Source organism: Podarcis muralis, chromosome 3, assembly GCF_964188315.1.
Source record: "Podarcis muralis chromosome 3, rPodMur119.hap1.1, whole genome shotgun sequence".
NCBI classification, from domain to species: domain Eukaryota; kingdom Metazoa; phylum Chordata; class Lepidosauria; order Squamata; family Lacertidae; genus Podarcis; species Podarcis muralis.
Window position 1 is genome coordinate 119,337,531 of NC_135657.1, and position 19,868 is coordinate 119,357,398.

Consider the following 19,868-nt stretch of genomic DNA (forward strand, 5'->3'; position numbering starts at 1 on the left):
TTCTAATATATCCAAAATGGGGTAAGAATTAACAGGATATCTTTTTTTTGTTCTGCATATGTAGTTATTTTAAGTTAATTTGAACTCAACAGTATTGTTACTGGCAATAATTTATGTAGGTTTTATGACTGAGTGATTTGCAAAATGAAAATGGTGGCTAATGGCAAAGGCTGAAGCCCTGTGTACATTTACTTGGCAGTAGGCCCCATATATTAAGGCTATACATCCAAATTATGAATAATCTAAAACAGGGATCAAAGTGAGCCTCTGTTGATTAGAGAGGAACTCCCCCATCTCACATGGGCAGGGAGAATTCCCATAATCATAGCAGCATCGTTTAAAGTCTGCTATAACTTATGGTTACCAGATTTTTTTTCAATGAATCCGGGGACTTTTTATTTATTTTTTTAAGCTGAGTAGCAACATTGAGTCAGTAGTGGGGATGGTGAGGCAAAAGACCCTGGGCCCAAGCACACATGCATATTGTATAAAGGTGCAAAGCCCTTCTTTTGCACCCTGTGAAACATAAATGCAGTTTTAAAAAAAAACTGGGCAACAGCCGGCCGTGACTCCCGAGCCTCAGTCAAAACAAAGGGGGAAGGGGGCAGGAGATCTTTACCGCCGGACGTCCCTGGTTCCCCTTCGGCAGTGGCGGCGGCAGTCAGCAGCCCGGAGACAGCATAGTAGTGCAGTTGGCTCTGGCTGGCTTCAGGAGCTGCTCACTGCCGTGGCGCCCGCCATTTTTCCTTTCCGGAAGTCCCCATATGATTTGTTGTGCACAAGACTTCCCGGGGACAGATTTGCAAATCTGGGGACATTCCAGGGACAGAATTTGTCCAGGGACAGATTTGCAAATCCGGGGACGTCTGGTAACCCTACTATAACTATGCTATAGTTGATTGTAATGATGGCAACAAATCCTAGTATTTGTTCATTTTCTCCTCAATGTGAGGATTGTTGGTTATGTCCATTTGTGTTCCGAAAGTAATAGCAGGAGACCTGTTTAGGCTAATTTAGGTTTATATTAATGACAGCTGTCTGCTATAGAAGATCTATTTAATTTATTTCATGGGACGCTGGGAACAGTGGATTGGGTATTTCCACTCACATGACCTCAGGCAGGAGCAAAGACTTGTGGGAAACAGGCACTTCCTCTTCAGTTTTTTTCTCCTGCCTGACTCAGCAAGATGTTTGTCCTGGCTCTCCTGCTTCTTCAGATAAGTTTTCAGTTTTGATCTCATTTTATTGTTGCTTTCTCTTTGCTAGTTTTCCATAGTTTTAGCAACTGTCTTGAGTCTTGCAAATGTGTGTGTGTGTGTGTGTATTCCAAAAAAGTATTTCGTCCTTCCCCACCCCTGTTTGTTTGCCTTAGCAACCTTAGTTATTCTTGTCTTTAGTTTATTAAGTTTACTTTCTTGCAGAATGTCCCTGTATATTGCAATCCTACAGGGTCGCTGAATATGCTCTTTTTTTCGCATGCTGAGGCTCCGTTTTGCTGTGCGCCATTTTATTGATTGAATTTAAAGATAAGCAGAGGAAAATCCTACCCGAGGCTTTTCGCACTCGCAGCTCACTTCCAGGGCCTCTGTTCAATTTATCTGTTGGGGGGGGAGAAATAAAAAAAGGTGGCAGGGGAAGAACACCAAAAAATGTTGGCCGGTTCTTGATCTGAAGTTCCTAAATCGCTGTGTTGCTTACAAAAAAATTCAAAATGGAATCCTTAACCTCCATCAGGGAGGTTCTTCACATCGGTGATTCTCTTCAATCTTTGAGAACCATACCTCCATGTTCAAATGCATTCAGATCACCAAAAGTATCTATGGTTCACCATAGACAAGCATCATTTTCAGTTCTAGAGTCTCCCGTTTGGTCCAGCCTCTTCGCCCCAAGTTCTCTCAAAGATAATGATCACCCTAGTAGCGCACCTGCGCCTACAAGGCATTCATATTTAGCCGTACATAGACGGCCTGCTCCTTTGGGCGGCATCCCTTCAACAGGCTCATCTCCATTGCCACATCATCCTCAAAACATTACAATCTCATGGCTTCTTGAACAACTACAAAAAAAGCTGCTTGACCCCATCACCAAGGATCATTCACCTAGGCGCCCTGCTAGATACAGTTCAAGATCTTGTGACTCTTTCACCAGTGCACATCAGCAAAATCTACGCAGCAGCAGCTGCAATCTTAAGACAAAAAAAGATGACAGTCAAATGTCTGTCAATAATTCTAGGACTGCATGTCAGCCTCTCAGATTACATGTTGGGCACCACACAAGAACCCTACAGTTGTTTTTACTGTGGCATTATGGGCAATCATTCACAATCGACCCAGGTCTTTGCTCTTATCTCCTCAACTCAAGCTGTCCATTCTGTGGTGGGTGCAAATCTCCAATCTTCAGAAATCATTCAGAAATCTGTGCAGCAGTCAGATAATCATGGACACCAGTTTACAAGGATGTCATTGTCAATAAATCTACACTCGAGGCCTGTGGTCAAGCTCAGAGGCCGCTCACTCCATCAATTGGCTAGAGTTGAGAGCAGCCAGACTGGCAAATGTTCACTTTTCTTGTCTTCAACTCCATCACGTCCTTCATCAAACAGACAATTTAACAACGAAGGCCCACATATCTCGTCAAAGAGGCAACCATTCAGAATCTCTCCAGAAAGAGATAGCTCTTCTCTTCAATTGGGCCGAGCATCATCCCCTCATCCTCATGGCAGAACATATTGCCGGCGATGACAGCCAGCAAACAGATTAGTTGAGGAGATCCCAGGTAAATCAGTGTTTCATTAGATTCAACACCGCTGGGATCCTCTACAAGTCAATCTCTTTGCTCACAAGCTAAATCGTCAGCTACCCCATTACTTTAGCCGGTTCCAAGAAAACCAAGCAGAAGTCTGGGATGCCCTAATGACGACATGGCCGAAGGAACTCAAACCATCATTCCGAGAGTCCTCCAAAAGATCAGGTTGAAAAAAGTTTAGGTGGTTCTAGTTGCGCCATTATGGCCCCGCAGACCTTGGCTGTCAGAGATTCAAGCTTTTTCAGTGACACCACCATTTCATCTTCCTGTACTGTCCACTATACTTTGCCAGGGACTCATCCAAACTTAGAATGGTTGAACCTGACCGCATGGTGTTTGAGTGCCATAGACTGAAATCTCGTGGTCTGGATGAGAATGTTATCCCCCCCCATTCTAGCTTCCAGATGTCCATTCACAAGACATATTTATTAATCATCATGGTCAGCCTTTACCTCTTCCTGCTTGGCAGGGGGTTGGACTCGATGGCCCTTGTGGTCTCTTCCAACTCTATGATTCTATGTGTAAAGCTTCTCATCTGTGGCTACACAGAGTAACGGTTCCGGATGTTGTCTGCTATCCCCAACATGGTCTGCAAAATGGCCCATAGCCTAATACTTTAAAGCATCACCTTTCCATCATTTCTTCAATTTTAAGTTCTGTTGGCCATGCTTCGTTGTCACAAAATCTGCTAATCAAACGTTTCCTCAAAGGAACTACGTTACAGCATCCTTCGGTAGCTTACCATTTTCCACCATGGAACTTACATTCTGTTCTGTCAGCGCTGCAACGGCCTCCACTTGAACCGCTACACCAAATCTCCTTAAAGAACCTTTCTTTAAAGTCCTATTTTTGGTTGCAATAACTTCAGTGAGATGGGTTTCAGAACTGTTGGCTTTGTTGGTCATTTACATATCTTCCATAAGAATTTACGCATCTTCCATAAGGATAAGCTCCCTCCTTTCTACCAAAAGCTCTTACCAAATTCCATGTTCAATAGGAACTCATTCTCCCGACTTTGTAGTGACCAAAACACACATTGGAAAAGTTTGGCATTCCTTGGATGTCCGCAGGGCCTTACAAGTGTATATACAGCGGTTTTCATCCTTCCACCTTGGGAGGAAAGGTCGCTTCAGTTACACTAGCTAGATGGATTAGGGGTGCATTTCCTTAGCTTGTGATACTATGAAATTGTCCCGCCCATCTCATATTTTGCTCATTCCTCTGGGTCAGCCTCTACTTCTGCTGCCTTTATGGCTAATGCTCCTTTAATAGATTTTTGTAGGGCAGCCACTTGGTTGTCTCCCTCCACTTTCACTAGACATTATAAATTTGACCAAGTCACTGTGTCTTCAACTGAGGTGGCTTTTGGCTGTACAGTGTTACACCAAGTTTTGTCAGCAGTGTGGACCCACCCATTTATTGGGAAGTGCTGTGGTATGTCCCAATCCACTGTTCCCAGCGTCCCATGAAATAAATAGAACGATTGGCTTACCTGAAGTGTAGATTTGTGAATGGGACGCTGGGGACAGTGGAACCCTCCCTATGATGGTCTGCAGTCACACTTGTTTTTGTTTTTTCCTTTAGGAGGGGTACTATTGACTCTGTCACTTCTATTTTTATTGATTTATGAGCCAGGAAGGGAGGCAGGCTGCTATTCTTGTTTCACGTACTTTGGTGAACATTGCTACTTGGCAAGTCTAGAAAAACTGAGGAGAAAGTGCCTGTGTCCCACCTTTGCTCCTGCCTGAGGTCATGTGAGAGGAAATACCCAATCCACTGTCACCAGCGTCCCACTCACAAATCTACACTTCAAGTAAGCCAGTCGTTCTATTCAGGTTACCATTCAGACCTTATAGTTTATTGAGATCCTGATTCAGTGCTATATGAAGGGAAAGCTACTATCAGTAAGAAGTCTCTCTGTGAAGATGATTGAACAGGAGCCACAAGACAACCATTTGTTTTTGAGATGTCTAGAAATTGTAATTTTTGCCACATTTGGAATAAAATGCATTTCAAGGCACATTTCCACAGATATGGGTCTACAAGTGACACTTAAAAAACACAAACTCTGGGCCATATAATATGATATGAGCAGCTGAATATACAGCAGTGATCCTCAAACCATTTCCCCCATGGACCTCATGAAAAGTGCTAAGAGTTTTGGCAGACCACTTAATGAATTCAGTTGCCTGTTGTAGCAATTGTAAAGTGCTGTGCTATGATCTTGTATGATTTTTAATGTTATTTTTGTTGCTTATTTTATTAGCATTACATTTTATATTGTTAGAATTTGAATTCCATAAAAATTCAAATTGTAACAAGAATAAAATGCAATTTAAGAAATAAAAGCAATAAAATAGCATTAAAGGTCAGTATGGCTAGTTCATGCAGTGGTGGTGCTGTCTCCCTTCTTTAACCAAATCCATAGACGCACCACAGCCACCTGAATGAACCTCATAAGCCACTGGGGGTCCACAGACTATAGTTTGGAAATCCCTGCACTAGGCTGTTCTTGGCCTTTTTTAGAAACCCCGCTTAATGCATTTTTTTAAGTAACATTGTTTCATCATTCACTGGAATTTTTCTGAAATCAGGTTCATCTATATTCAGAACATTATGGTGAAACAATTCCTTGAAAGAAAATCCTTTTAGTAATTAACACATGCAGCTTAGTAAAGAGATAGGGTGGTAACACTGCAAGTCAGTGATCTTTCTTGGGTTCCTGTAAGATTATTACTTTTGCTATCAACCAGAACTTAGGTACTTTATTGTACCTTTATTGGAATATTTATTGTACAAAGCCTAGTTGTTAGTGTCTTGAAGGTGTTTTCCTGGTTTCTGTGTTTTCTGGCTTCCATTTTCTTTATGTGGGGAACAAGATAATTTGGTTTGGTTGCAGGACCTTTTTGTAACAATGCGTATCACTTCAGGACAGACAAAAGACATCTTCCCATAGCATAGTGTATGGAATTTGTTCTCACAAGAAGCAGTGATGGCCACCAACTCAGATGGCTTTAAAGGTGGATTAGACAAATTCATGGAGGATAAGACTATCAATGATTGCTTTTTTTCAACCTCCACTGAAGAGTGCTTATAGCTGGGTCATTAATCTTGTTGCATGCCACCTCCAGTCTCCAAGCAGTGCATGACTCCCTGGGGTTCCATGTTTCCTTTTTGAAATGAGGCACAGAAGAAACAGCCTTGTCTTTAGGATTTATGGTTTATTTACACATGCAGACAATCTGAGCCCACAGGGAATGGAGGGGTTCACAGCATTATCACCTCAAGAGGGTCCCTTAGCTGCAACCTTGGATTCAGATTGACATCAGTCATTGTGCTAAGCCTGCTACTTTGCGTATTGGTCACATACCTTGAATTCTACTAATATTGCTTCTTACTCACTCCTCTAAGGTCTTTATCTCTTAAGCAAGGGGTCCCATCCATTTGCCATCTCATACTGGGTCCCTTTTAACTTCTGTTTCTTAATGGCCTATCATCCCGGGCAGTCACCACATCACAAGAGACTAGCTCGCCTTAATTAGCTGTTACATTTGCTAATTCCAGGAGATTAGAAATGTCTAGCACACAGTTTAATACATATGGGTATGGCACCCAGTTTTAACACTCCAAACCTTAATTAAATTTGAGTTGCTGGAAACCATAGGAACGCAGAGTAGTCTTGTGTTCAGATCCTGTTTGCAGGCTCACAATAAGCATCTGGTTGGCAAATGTGCTGGAGCATGTGGGCCACTATTAGCTACACACTGCTTGTGCCTTGGAGAGGTGCTGCTAAGGTAGCAAAAACAGCACGGGAGGCGGCAGTTAAGAGATACTGGTTTCTGTAGTCACAGCAGGTACTGTGATTCTCCAACTCTTTGACTTCATCCCCGAAGGCGCATTCCATTGTCTCTCAAGACAGACGGATGCCAACAACAATTCACTAAATAGTGATTTACTAATAGCAGCAGCAGCAAACAATTATCTAATCAGGTGTTGCCTCATTCAAACACCTGCTGAAAATGTACCATAGCCAGCTTCCTAAAACTATAAAGAAATGGTTAGGTTGGCCCCTGCCAAGGGTGGGGTCCCAAGCCGTTGCAAAAGTGGTCCTCTCCACTCTGAGCTAGAGTGGCTAGGAGTCGCTCCTTTGTTGCTATGGGTAAGGTGTGTGGGTTCCTCTGGCAAGGGGGCAAGAGAAGGGGGGGCTAAGTATGTATTTGTACTTCATCATACACAGAGACCACCATCAGACCATATAGGGCATGGATAGGCAAACTAAGGCCTGGGGGCCGGATCTGGCCCAATCACCTTCTAAATCCGGCCCGTGAACAGTCCAGGAATCAGCATGTTTTTTATACATGAGCAGAATGTGTCCTTTTATTTAAAATGCATCTCTGGGTTATTTGTGGGGCATAGGAATTCGTTCATCCCCCACCCCCAATATAGTCCGGCCCGCCACAAGGTCTGAGGGACAGTGGACCGGCCCCCTGCTGAAAAAGTTTGCTGACCCTGATATAGGGCATGTGTGGAGAACCTTTTACCCTCCAGATGTTCTTGAACTACAACTTCCACCATCACTGGCCATTGACCATGCTTACTGATGGGAGTTAGAATCCAACAACATCTGGAAGGCCAAAGGTACAGTACTCCATACCTGATTTAAGGCTTTGCACCTTAAATTGGGACTGGAAAACAATATTCTTTTCGCTACCCTACCAGCATTCTTGCAGCTTTTTGCCCTAGATGGAATTTCTGAACCATCTTCAAGGACAGCCCCATATAGAGTAATCACAATACAGTGGTATCTCTGGATAGACACACCTCTGGTTGCCTATCCTTTGGGTTACACATGCAGCAAACCCAGAAGTATTTTTCCAGGTTTCGCCACATGCACAGAAGCACTCTATGCGCCGCACGCATGTGCAGAAGCGGCATCTCCGGTTGCGATTTCCTCGGGATCCAACTGGAGCTCCGGAAAGGATCCCATGCGCAAGTGGAGATACCACTGTAGTCTAGCTTTGAGGCTACCAGGCTATCCCTATTCAGAAATGGTCATATGGAGCACACTAACGAAAATGTTCCTAGCTATTCAGGCCACCTGCTGTATTGCTGTTTTATGCTATCTTTGTGGTTTATGGTGTGGTTTGAATATTGTTGTACACCACTTTGGAATTTTAAAAAACACTATGTGTTTTAAATACATACATTCATATATACATACATACATAGCTTCACCTAGTTGTGCTTAATTTTAAAGCAGCAGCAGATCTAATTGTAGATCTTTGTTTCTTGTGTAGTTTGGTCCAAAGTAACCAATTCTTAGCTTATCTGTAATATATATAAGAAAGATTGTACTATCATTTTTCATGTACTTGTCAGTGGATAAATAAGCAAGCAGTGGATAAACCAAATAAATATGTAGCTGTGTATCTCGAAGGCAATGGTTTAAATCCTGGATCAGCCATAGGTATTGACCAAGATTTGGTCTTGCCTTAATTCCCCAAATGTTAAGTGCAATGCTTTAATGATATAGGAATAGCAAAGCACTTTGCACATGGGAAGTACAACATAAAGGATGAATATGAATGATAAAATATATCTGCTTTCTTATACTCAGACCTCTAGGACTGAACATAAAACTTATTCATTTGATATTTGACATATGTATAGATGAGCAAATTTACCTCTGAGTATTTCCAGCAATGAGGTTGACAGCAATTCACCGTGGTTATAATTCCTCCACCGTGGCAAGATTTAGACAGTAGTGCAAATGGATTACTGTTTGTGATAGCAGTCCAGGTGAGGTCAAAGGTTCTCAAGGCAATAACTAGAACAGGGGTGGTTAATACCTGGCCAGGACCAGATTCCACTGCCACCCTCCACAAAAAAACAATTTCACACACACAAAAGACCTCACCAATTTTGGTAGTGATGACAAAAATAAAAATCAAGTAGGCATAGATAGTGAACTACAAGTCATTTTTGAGATAGCTTCCCCAAAGTTTGTTTTGTTTTCCAATATATGCAGCTGTGCAGCTTAGTCTGGGGTGAGGCAGGCAAACAAACTGTGTTTCATAGAATCATAGAATCATAGAGTTGGAAGAGACCACAAGGGCCATCGAGTCCAACCCCCTGCCAAGCAGGAAACACCATCAGAGCACTCCTGACATATGGTTGTCAAGCCTCTGCTTTAAGACCTCCAAAGAAGGAGACTCCACCACACTCCTTGGCAGCAAATTCCACTGTCGAACAGCTCTTACTGTCAGGAAGTTCTTCCTAATGTTTAGGTGGAATCTTCTTTCTTGTAGTTTGGATCCATTGCTCCGTGTCCGCTTCTCTGGAGCAGCAGAAAACAGCCTTTCTCCCTCCTCTATGTGACATCCTTTTATATATTTGAACATGGCTATCATATCACCCCTTAACCTCCTCTTCTCCAGGCTAAACATGCCCAGCTCCCTTAGCCGTTCCTCATAAGGCATCATTTCCAGGCCTTTGACCATTTTGGTTGCCCTCCTCTGGACACGTTCCAGTTTGTCAGTGTCCTTCTTGAACTGTGGTGCCCAGAACTGGACACAGTACTCCAGGTGAGGTCTGACCAGAGCAGAATACAGTGGCACTATTACTTCCCTTGATCTAGATGCTATACTCCTATTGATGAGGCCCAGAATTGCATTGGCTTTTTTAGCTGCCGCGTCACACTGTTGGCTCATGTCAAGTTTGTGGTCAACCAAGACTCCTAGATCCTTTTCACATGTACTGCTCTCAAGCCAGGTGTCACCCATCTTGTATTTGTGCCTCTCATTTTTTTTGCCCAAGTGCAATACTTTACATTTCTCCCTGTTAAAATTCATCTTGTTTGTTTTGGCCCAGTTCTCTAATCTGTCAAGGTCGTTTTGAAGTGTGATCCTGTCCTCTGGGGTGTTAGCCACCCCTCCCAGTTTGGTGTCATCTGCAAATTTGATCAGGATGCCCTTGAGTCCATCATCCAAGTCGTTGATAAAGATGTTGAATAAGACCGGGCCCAAGACAGAACCCTGTGGCACCCCACTAGTCACTCTTCTCCAGGATGAAGAGGAACCATTGATGAGCACCCTTTGGGTTCGGTCAGTCAGCCAGTTACAAATCCACTGAGTGGTAGCATAGTCAAGACCGCATTTTACCAGCTTCTTTACAAGAATATCATGGGGCACCTTGTCAAATGCCTTGCTGAAATCAAGGTAGACTACATCCACTGCGTTCCCTTCATCTACCAGGCTTGTAATTCTGTCAAAAAACGAGATCAGGTTAGTCTGACATGACTTATTTTTCAGAAATCCATGCTGACTATTGGTGATCACAGCATTCCTATCTAGGTGCTCACAGATTGTTTGCTTAATGATCTGCTCCAGAATCTTCCCTGGTATTGATGTCAGACTGACTGGGCGGTAATTATTTGGGTCCTCTCTTTTCGCCTTTTTGAAAATAGGTACAACATTTGCCCTCCTCCAGTCTGCCGGGACTTCGCCTGTTCTCCAGGAATTCTCAAAGATGACTGCCAGTGGTTCTGAGATCACATCTGCCAGTTCTTTTAATACTCTTGGATGCAGTTCATCTGGCCCTGGAGACTTGAATACATCTAGACTAGCCAAGTATTCTTGTACTATCTCCTTAGTTATTCTGGGCTGTGTTTCCTCTGCTGAATCATTTGCTCCAAATTCTTCAGGTCGGGCATTGTTTTCTTTATCGGAGAAGACTGAGGCAAAGAAGGCATTGAGGAGTTCAGCCCTTTCTGTGTCCCCTGTTTGCATTTCACCATCTTCTCCTCTGAGTGACCCCACGGTTTCTTTGTTCTTCCTTTTGCTACGAACATACCCATAAAAGCCTTTTTTGTTGCTTTTAACCTCTCTAGCAAGCCTGAGTTCATTTTGTGCTTTAGCTTTTCTGACTTTGTGTCTACGCGTGCTGGCTATTTGTTTGAATTCCTCTTTGGTGGTTTTCCCCCTTTTCCATTTTTTGTACACATCCTTTTTTAATCTTAACTCAGTTAAAAGTTCTTTAGATAGCCACCCTGGCTTCTTTAGGCACCTTCCATGTTTCCGTCTCATTGGTATTGCTTTTACTATATCCCTCTTAACAAACTCCCAGCCATCTTGAACTCCCTTTCCTTTTAGTATTACTGTCCATTAAGCAAGACGTAAGCCAAACCGTAATTAAAACAACTTAACATCTGGTTATGTTTAACTCATTCATTACTTCCAACCCTTAAAAAGGAAACCTGCTTATAAAAAAGCTCAGTTGAAATCAATTTGACCAGTACATTATGGGCCCCCCTGTAAAAAGTATAGTTTAAATAACTGTATGGCAAGGACATGGGGAAGAGAGGCATCAAGAATCACATTTGTAGCCTAGAGTCAAATTATTGTATTCTATTTCCAAATCAGTTGCACTTTAAAGGTTATAAACAGCAATCCAAATGTAATCTCTTAAATTGATACATTGTTATAATGACTCCACATCTAAATACTCCTCTCTTTGTCTCTGTCTCTGTGTGTGTGTGTGCGTTATATTGTGGTGTTTGAATGTTTAGCTGAACAGAGCAGCAAGTTGGTGGACTGGAAGCTGAAGAAGCTCCTGGAAGCTCAGTCCCAGGTGGCAAATTCACTTTCCAGTGCTGCTCAGAAAGCAGGCATTGATAGCCCAGAGCAAGAGTTTAAGGTAAGTTTTGACTAAGCTACTCTCTTAGTACTTGAGGCTTCTGGATTCTGTTAATGGTTATGTCTGTACAGATTTATAAGAAGATATACATTTTAACTCTTGCCTTTTGTTTTAACAGTGTGTGTCCTCTTATGGGTGGTGCTTGGTTGTACAACAAGTGATTGCTCACTTGGGCCACTGTACCACAATCTAGTTAGGCATTCTTTATTTCAACTAGTCATTTTAAATTTATGTAAGTGTAGGAAGTAAAGTACATTACATGATCCGTACTGAAGTCAGTTCTCTCATCTACATAGATGTGAACAGGGCCTTCCTTTAATCTCTTTTAACTAGTGTGTGTTTTTCGGTCGGTATGACATACCATCACCTCCTTTTCCCCTGCCACCATCTTGTGGCTGCCACTTGCGCCCCCCCCTTCACTCCCCACCCCCCGCACCTTTGCCTCTTCCTCCATCACTGCTGCTTCCATGGCTGCAGGCACAGCCTCCCAGAGCTGCTTGGGTGCGACCCAAGGGGCCTGCCGGTGATCGTCAGGCACCTTCTCAGAAGGCGCTTTCTCATTCGCAAGGGTCGTGCCAAAGCAACTGCGGGAGGCTGTGCCGCTGGAAGCAGCAGCGACGGAGGAGGAGGAGGAAGCAGCAAAAGTGCAGGGAGGGGCAATCGGGGTCGGGGAAGCAGTGGTGGGGGGTCATGGTGCGTACCAACACCTATTTTTCTTTTTAAAAAATACTGCTTTTAACGATTAACTGTTGGGTTTTGCTATATTGAAGTCAAACTATTATATAAACCCACATACGTTTCTTAAACATTTGTGCCATGTAGTGTAGGTAGTGCAGTGCATTTTGGGTTGGGTTGCTTATTTTCTACCTAGACATAACTAGATAGATACAATATATGTCATGGTGCATCTTACTGTCTTCATTAGGTCACAACTGTTACTAGTAAGTGAAAAGATTTTTATGCCTATGGGGCAGTTCCACTTATGTATAACTTTTCACCCACCTGCAGACTGTGGGTGTATACACTGCTGACTGAAAGGATTTCCTCCCCAGATACAGAGATGCTTTGAAGTCCCAAAACAATGACTTTCATTGCTTTTTCCTTTACACTGTCGGTTCCGATAAATTGGTGATGAAAGTGTGTGGCAGCAGCAGAGGACTTTCAGTCTCTATCTTTGAACAAAGGGAAGCTTGGATCAAGTCTGATTTTTTGCGTTCAATTTAGCTTTCTGCAGTGGATTTAATGCAAAATGAAGCTGGCCTCAGAATAATACAATGGATTGAAAAGGCTAACTGAATTAGTGGGCTTAGAGGAATACATTTGTAAAGTGGCAGAAGTCCCCAGTCATAAAAAGGCTTCTTAAAATGGGATTTGCTGGCTAATCGCACTGATATTTTAGCATGTTGCCAGGCCTAAAAAATTAGCCATGTTTGTTTATTTTGGTAAAGACCTGCGTTTTGACTGTCAGATGGCTATTGTATGAAGAGCTGGAAGAGATCCTTTTCTCAGAAAAGCAAAATCATAGCTGCTTGATTGTTGAAAAAACAAATCTAGCATAAGTGATGCTTTATAGAAATAAGAGTTAACTCAACAAATGGCACACCAACCCCCTCTATTAGGTCAATTTGATTTAGTTAATGTGACAAAAATGGTACTGCATGCTCTAAATACACATTTTTTTTATTAATTGGGTGTGCTTTATTTTCTTTGTTTAAGTTGCTGCAACGAAAAGGGTAGCCGGGTCTAAACACTTTTCTAATATTGTAAGAAATAATACATGGCGTCCATCTGTTCTGTTAAAGCTTTCAGCAACGAGTTGGATTTGTGTTCTTAATAAAATGCAGTTTACACATTTATAAATGAGGCATTCTGTGTTTGTGGAAAAGGATAAACTGTTACCTTCCCTGGAGGATTCTGTATCCCAGGCCTCCTTGAGGCTAGAGAATAGGCCATTGGAGAACTCCCTCATTACCAATTGTCTCAATGCAGAGGAAGGGCAAAGTCTTGGTAGCTTTTGATAACCAGTTTCAGCATTCAGCAGGCTTAGCTATTAGTCATGCATCTTAGCCTTTCCCTATTTACTTTCAAAACACTTAATAAAAATAATAATAGATTAGGTATAAAATGAAATATTTGTTTGGTACACAGCACCTCGTATCTGCAGTTTCCACACACTGCTGTGGTTTAGTCTTCTGGGATATTTTGTGTTGATAGACCCATTTGAATTTGTTACCAACATTAACATAGGAAGCTCTGGGAAACGATAATTGTAGCTTCCTTAGCTGCAAAGGGCTTACTTCCAAATCTGGATTCAGAAAGTTATAGCTGATGAAATGCAGTTCATTGGGGTAGTATTATAATCCTACCTTTTATCCTTCATCCAGCATTAGTTATTTATCTCAATGGGCATAAAATTAGAAACAAGTTCTTCTTGTCATACAAGTCTGTGGCTCCATTCAGGATGACAGAATTCTTTACCAGGGCAAGCAGTCTATGGAGAAGACTAGAGCCACTCGGCTATTTTAAGTGACAGGTGATGTTCAGGGGTATACACACTGCTGTGTAGTCCAGTGTACACCATGCTCAGGGAATCCAAATTGAGGAAGAGTGATCTTTGTTTAGACTCTGCTTTGTTCAAAGTTACATTTGATGCCGTTAACTGATTTTGGTGTCTAGCAGCAGAACCCTGGCTGAAGTTGCCATATTAATAACCCAAGGGGCTTGTTTTGCCAAAACCTCTTTTCTTGGGCTCAGCACTTTTTTCTGGTTCCTGGTGTCATTTTTATCTAACACAAACAGTATTTTTCTCTCTCCACATATTCTCTTTTGTTGAAATATTTATTTTTCATTTGTAACTGCATATTTATAAACAAAAGAATTTGATGTACAGTTCTGGTTTTTCTGGCAGAATGAGACAGAAGAACATCGTGCTGAGCGATTACAAAAAGCAACAGAATGTTTTAGAAATCCTGTTGTGTTCAGCAAGGACTCCACAGTCAGAAAAACTCGGCTTCAGTCATTCAGTCAATATGTTGAAAACAGACCAGGTAGGCAAAAATGTTCTGAAAAGCTGTCCTCCCACCCCCAATCTTATGATTTAATAATATTTAACAATAAATATATTAAAAACCAGATAATGTAAGCCCACATTTCAATACACAAATATCAAGTATTATAATAATTTTACATGTCTTTCCTCTCTTTTTTTTCAAGAGATGAAAAGGCAGAGATCAATACAGGAAGATACAAAGAGAGGAAATGAGGAGAAGGCAGCGATAACTGAAACTCAGAGGAAGCCATCAGAAGATGAAGTGCTTAATGTATATTAATTTTTTTGTCTGGTTTCATGATTGCTGATAATTCTCAACTGTATGTGGAAATAGTGCCTTTATTTGTTAAAATGAGATGTTAGGTTTTCTTAGATGTCAATCTCCAGTGCATTCAAAGCAGAGTGAGAGGGGTGCGCTGTTGAATTAGTCTGCAGCGTGGTGATAATTGTCAGATTAAAAAAAAATGAATTTTTCAGAGTTCCACAGCTCCAGCTTCCTTGAGACATTTCCATCAGGGCACTTCCCATAAAGAGATTCCAGTATTGATCTACCGGGAGGATTTTAATTATTACAATAGCAGATACCGCAGAGCTGCAGTTAGAGGAAAAAGTCACATGAGACCTGCTAGAATTTCTCAGCCAACCCATTTTGTTGGCTTGGGTTAATGGGTGTTCAACCTTTCCATTATCCAGATCAGCCGTGAATTACTAGCTGAATGATGTTTGCATTAATATAATATATATGGTAATTTCTTCACTTAATTAACGGGGAGGTTCAGCTCAGTAGGGGTATGGGCTGATCATGTGTAAAATTGATTTGTGAGGGAAATATTTGATAGACCGCAGGGAGAAAGCTGCTTTTGATGGACAGCTGCGGGACAGAAACAGGAAGAAGAACAAGTTTTGACCTGAATATGTTTTATTTCTGTTTTTTTTCCTTCTGCCACCCCTCCCCCTTTTGTTTTTGGTTTTGAGGATTGGTTGTTTTGTTTTTTGGTCTAGAGGTACCACATCATTTTTGCCACTCTTTTTTTACTGCTCTCCACCTTTTGTCTAAATAGTAGTTATTTTTGCTGAGGAGCTCAGTGCCATCTAGATAATGTGAAGTGTTTTAATTCTTACACTGAATGACCACATGTCTAACAATTTGCCAGCTGATAATTTTTTTTATTTAAGAACAGTTGTGCTTTAATAAAGCTGAAGAGGTCTTGCTCAGCAAGTTCATAATATATATGCAAATTGTGCATATGAACTCTGGGGAAGTTTTCATCCTGACACAGCATTCCTTTTAACCTTACAGTATTTTGTACAGTCCTGAGAGCTGTCATTGGCAAGGTTTTGTAATCTTTTCAATTAACTATGAAGAATAGTAGGCAGTTACCTTTCGTTATTGTTCCTCCACCCACATTACTTCTTCCCTTCCTATACTGGAGAGGCTACAACAACCAGTTTGGGGGGATGGGGATGAGAAAAGTAAAATAGCCTTTCTTTCACAGCCGCTTTTCTTCTTTCTGGTGATGGAGGACTGGTGTCCTATAAATTTGCATGTCTGCCCAGTCCTAAAACAACTACACTGTGCATGAGTTCTGAGAGGTACCACCTTGTGAGCTTTTACTTTTATCACAATTTTCAAAAAATAACTTTGTGCATTGATTCATTTAGCTACTGTTTGAGGAGAAAATAATTTATTGTGGCTGGCTGTCGCATCCAGCAACTAGTAGAGACGTGATAAGGAAATAGCATATTTTATCCCTTCCTAAAAATGTAATATCTATATATACATTCCTTTGCAAAAGACAATTGGATTCCCAAAATGAGCTTTTGAGCGCTAACCTGAGTTTTAATTAACATCCTCAAAGAGGCTTATTGGTGATTCCAAAGTACATGTACCTTAATTTTGTATTGCCAAAACAGAACTTCAGTTTCAGCATATGATGACTTAATTACCTTATTTTCTTAAACACTGTTTTAGATATAAATTGCATCCCAGTTGCAACTGAGAGGAATCTTATCTATAGCCCAGTCAGAACCACCATTGGTAGTTTTCATTAGTAGCATTAAAACAATCTTTATAGCTGATAAGTTCAGAACATTTGAGAGATCTGCTGTTTTCTGTCATGGCTTTCAGGATAGCATTAATAACCGGTAATACATCTTCTTCATATTTCTTTCTTTCTTGGACAAGCTCTTACAGTTATCATATGAAAGATTTGGAAATTTTAAAATGATGTCACTATAAGGTTGGGATGAATGAACCCAAACTAGACTACAGGCTTTTTCTCTTTTTGCAGTATGGTGGTGGCACCTGAGCATTTATTCAATCATTTTTGTTTCCATTTGTCAGGTTCTTAACAGCATTAATTAGCAATGCTTTTACCACACTACCAATGTATAGCAATTCAACCAATTTCTGCAGGGGAAACCAGAAGACATTTTACTGTTATTTTTGTAGAATAGCACCATTAAAATTTGCACAAGGGATAGATACACAAAGAAAAGAATGGTATTCATGGTTGTTGGGATTTTTTGTTTGTTTCAAATCCCAAATCTTTATATATTTAGCTGTAGATTCCCTGGCTAAAAAAATGGCTATGTAGGATGAAATAAAATTTGAGGAGTATTCCCCCCCCCCATTGTAGTCGAAAAAGCAGCTTTATAGGTTAGACCTATGGTGTATTAAACACTTTGATTCTTTTCTGAGATAATCTATAATAATCTATAGCAGCACAGGTTTAAAAGAAAAATTGTATAGAAATTCAAAAGTTAGCAAAGAGATTTCAAACTTTAAAACTAACTTTCAGTAAGTGATTTTAATGGGACGCACCTCATAATGAAATTTGGCAGATGGTTGAGATTTATGAATTGTGTTTCCTGGTTTGGTAGTAAGCATGATATTTAGGTAAGTGCCTTACTAAGTGTTTCTGGAAAGGAAAAATGCAACTTAACAAGTGATGTCTTTTCTTGTTGTTTGTTCTCTTTAACAGAAAGGGTTCAAAGACACCAGTCAGTATGTTGTAGGAGAATTGGCAGCACTAGAGAATGAGCAAAAGCAAATTGACACCCGTGCCGCGCTGGTGGAGAAGCGCCTTCGCTATCTCATGGACACAGGTACGGTGCCCAATTACACTGTAAACAGTTTTGGCAAATTGAGCGTTCACAAACTCTTATAGAGTTTTGGAAGTGTGAATCTTTGAAGCTTGAATGTTCAGCAAAACTGCCTTGAAAATAAAAAGGCTGCGATTTGCAGCCACCTCTCTGGGCCCTGGTGATAAGAGTGCCTTCATGGGAAGTGATAACTTGCCCTGATACCGTGTGAGCCAGCACTATTGAACAGTGTGCTCATCCATGCAGAGTTGGAATACACATCTGTGCCTCATTGATATGCCACTGCTAAAAAAGAGAGAGGGAGAGAGAGAGTAAGATCTTCACTGTTCTACTGATTCAGTGTGGGGAGGAGGGGGGAGATTTGGCCAGTTAAAGCCTTGTACCACATGAAACAGAGCACAGTATAGGGGGAAGGCTCCACTGTCTAGATCACTGAAATTTGAGAATACTATCTGGTTACTGACGCGCCACAATTATTATTTTTTCAGGATGGCAGGTTGGGATTTTTCTTTAAGTGTATAATGCTTTGCGTTGCTGCTGCAGTCAAAAAGGATTAAAGCATATAGTTGGGATTTTATGAACTGTGTTGTTGTGATGAGATCCAACCCACTATATATCAGATGGGTTTTTAAATACTGGTTGTTGCCAGCCATGAATTGTGGTGGGGAGGAAGGAAGGAGATTCACTAGTATCATATGCTTTGAAACAAAGAATGGTCTGATATTGGGAAAAATAAATAATGCTCAGTGGAAGGAAATGTATTTGTCTCACAGCACATGCGACTGTACAGCTAATATCACCCCAGGCTAATGTTAGTGCCGTCTTACAAGTCTGACTTTACACTGGAACGCCATACATTCCCTTAGCTAACAAAAAATCTAGTGAACTAAAAATTTAGTTAACTATAGTTAGCTAAATATCCAGGCAGATGCTGTTATTAATTTACATTGTGTTAAGGTTCAAGGCATTGTGTCAAGTATACTAAATCAACAATGATAATCAGATTAAAAGACAGTACATGCCCTCATATATAGGCATTTTTGGTTTTCTGTTCATTACCTAGCCAACTCCTGCTTGTACTTTAAAAAAATGAAAGTGATAAATATATCCAAGTATGAAATAAATTTAGAATAAATTTTGTTTCAATATATCTAAGTCTGGAAAATGTATTATCTATTTTTCTGGTAATAGCCATAATGATATACATTTGATTTTTTTCTAGTATTCTTTTTTATCTTTTTGTTGTTATTGGAGAGTAAATTATATTTACTTGCTAACAAAAAAAAATGAGACAAACGATAGCATTAGTGGGAAAACCACCTCTCATTGTATCTATTATCAGAAGAGTAGATAATATATTTTTCAGACTTTGATATATTGCAAAAAGTTTCTTCTAAATTTATTTCACATTCTTACCATGTATGGAAGATATATTTATCACTTTTATATATATTTTAAAAAATAACAAACATGAGTTGGCTAGGTATTGACTAGAAAACCAAAAATGCGTCTATGTGAGGGCATAGGCTGTCTTTTCATATCACAATAGTATTTGATTTTATATACTTCACATAGTGCCTGGAACATTTACACAGTATATAAAGGGAATGTTAGTGATTATTGCTATACACAGAGCAATCCACACCTCTTCCACTTAGATAGGATACAAATGGCAGTACTATAAGAAATATTGGTTAACACTAACTCGATTTGGTACTTTGCAAACTTTCTTAAATACTTCAGTAATATATGTATTGTATAGCCAGCTTGCTAAATGCTTGGGAATATTTTCTTACTTCAGTTAAAATGTTTGTCAAAGCTCTTTGCCTGCAGTTAAGACCTCCATATTTAAGATAAATATTCTGAGGGCTTATTATTATTATTATTATTATTATTATTATTATTATTATTATTATTATTCTTTGAGTTTTTCAAAACGTGATCAGTCCAGATAAAATGAGAGGATTTCAAAGACCACCTCCCTTTGCTGCCAATATCCTATTTGTCTTCATGTCAGAATCCCTACAGCACTACCAATGGTTACTTGTATACTGGTACTTCAGGAAGGTAAATCGCATTTCCATGCGCTCTGGCTTCCGTCATGGACCTCCGTGCGCCGTAGCGATTTAGTCATGCTGGCCGCATTGTGACACTTGGAGGGTCTGTGGTCGCCTGCCCTGCTTCAGGGTAAAGAAAGCTGGTGGTGTTTTCCCAT

The 19,868-nt window shown here is 40.6% G+C and overlaps 1 protein-coding gene across 9 annotated transcripts in view; it reads left to right on the forward strand.

The window, feature by feature from the left end:
* The window catches only part of EHBP1 (EH domain binding protein 1), a 277,994-nt gene that overhangs the window by 207,982 nt on the left and 50,144 nt on the right, over positions 1-19,868 (forward strand). For all 9 annotated transcript variants that reach the window (XM_028721911.2, XM_077926576.1, XM_077926573.1 and 6 more), the window contains 4 exons: positions 11,372-11,499; positions 14,408-14,546; positions 14,713-14,819; positions 17,533-17,656. In XM_028721911.2, coding sequence (XP_028577744.2) covers positions 11,372-11,499; positions 14,408-14,546; positions 14,713-14,819; positions 17,533-17,656 — 498 coding nt within the window. The remainder of the gene's footprint in view (positions 1-11,371; positions 11,500-14,407; positions 14,547-14,712; positions 14,820-17,532; positions 17,657-19,868) is intronic.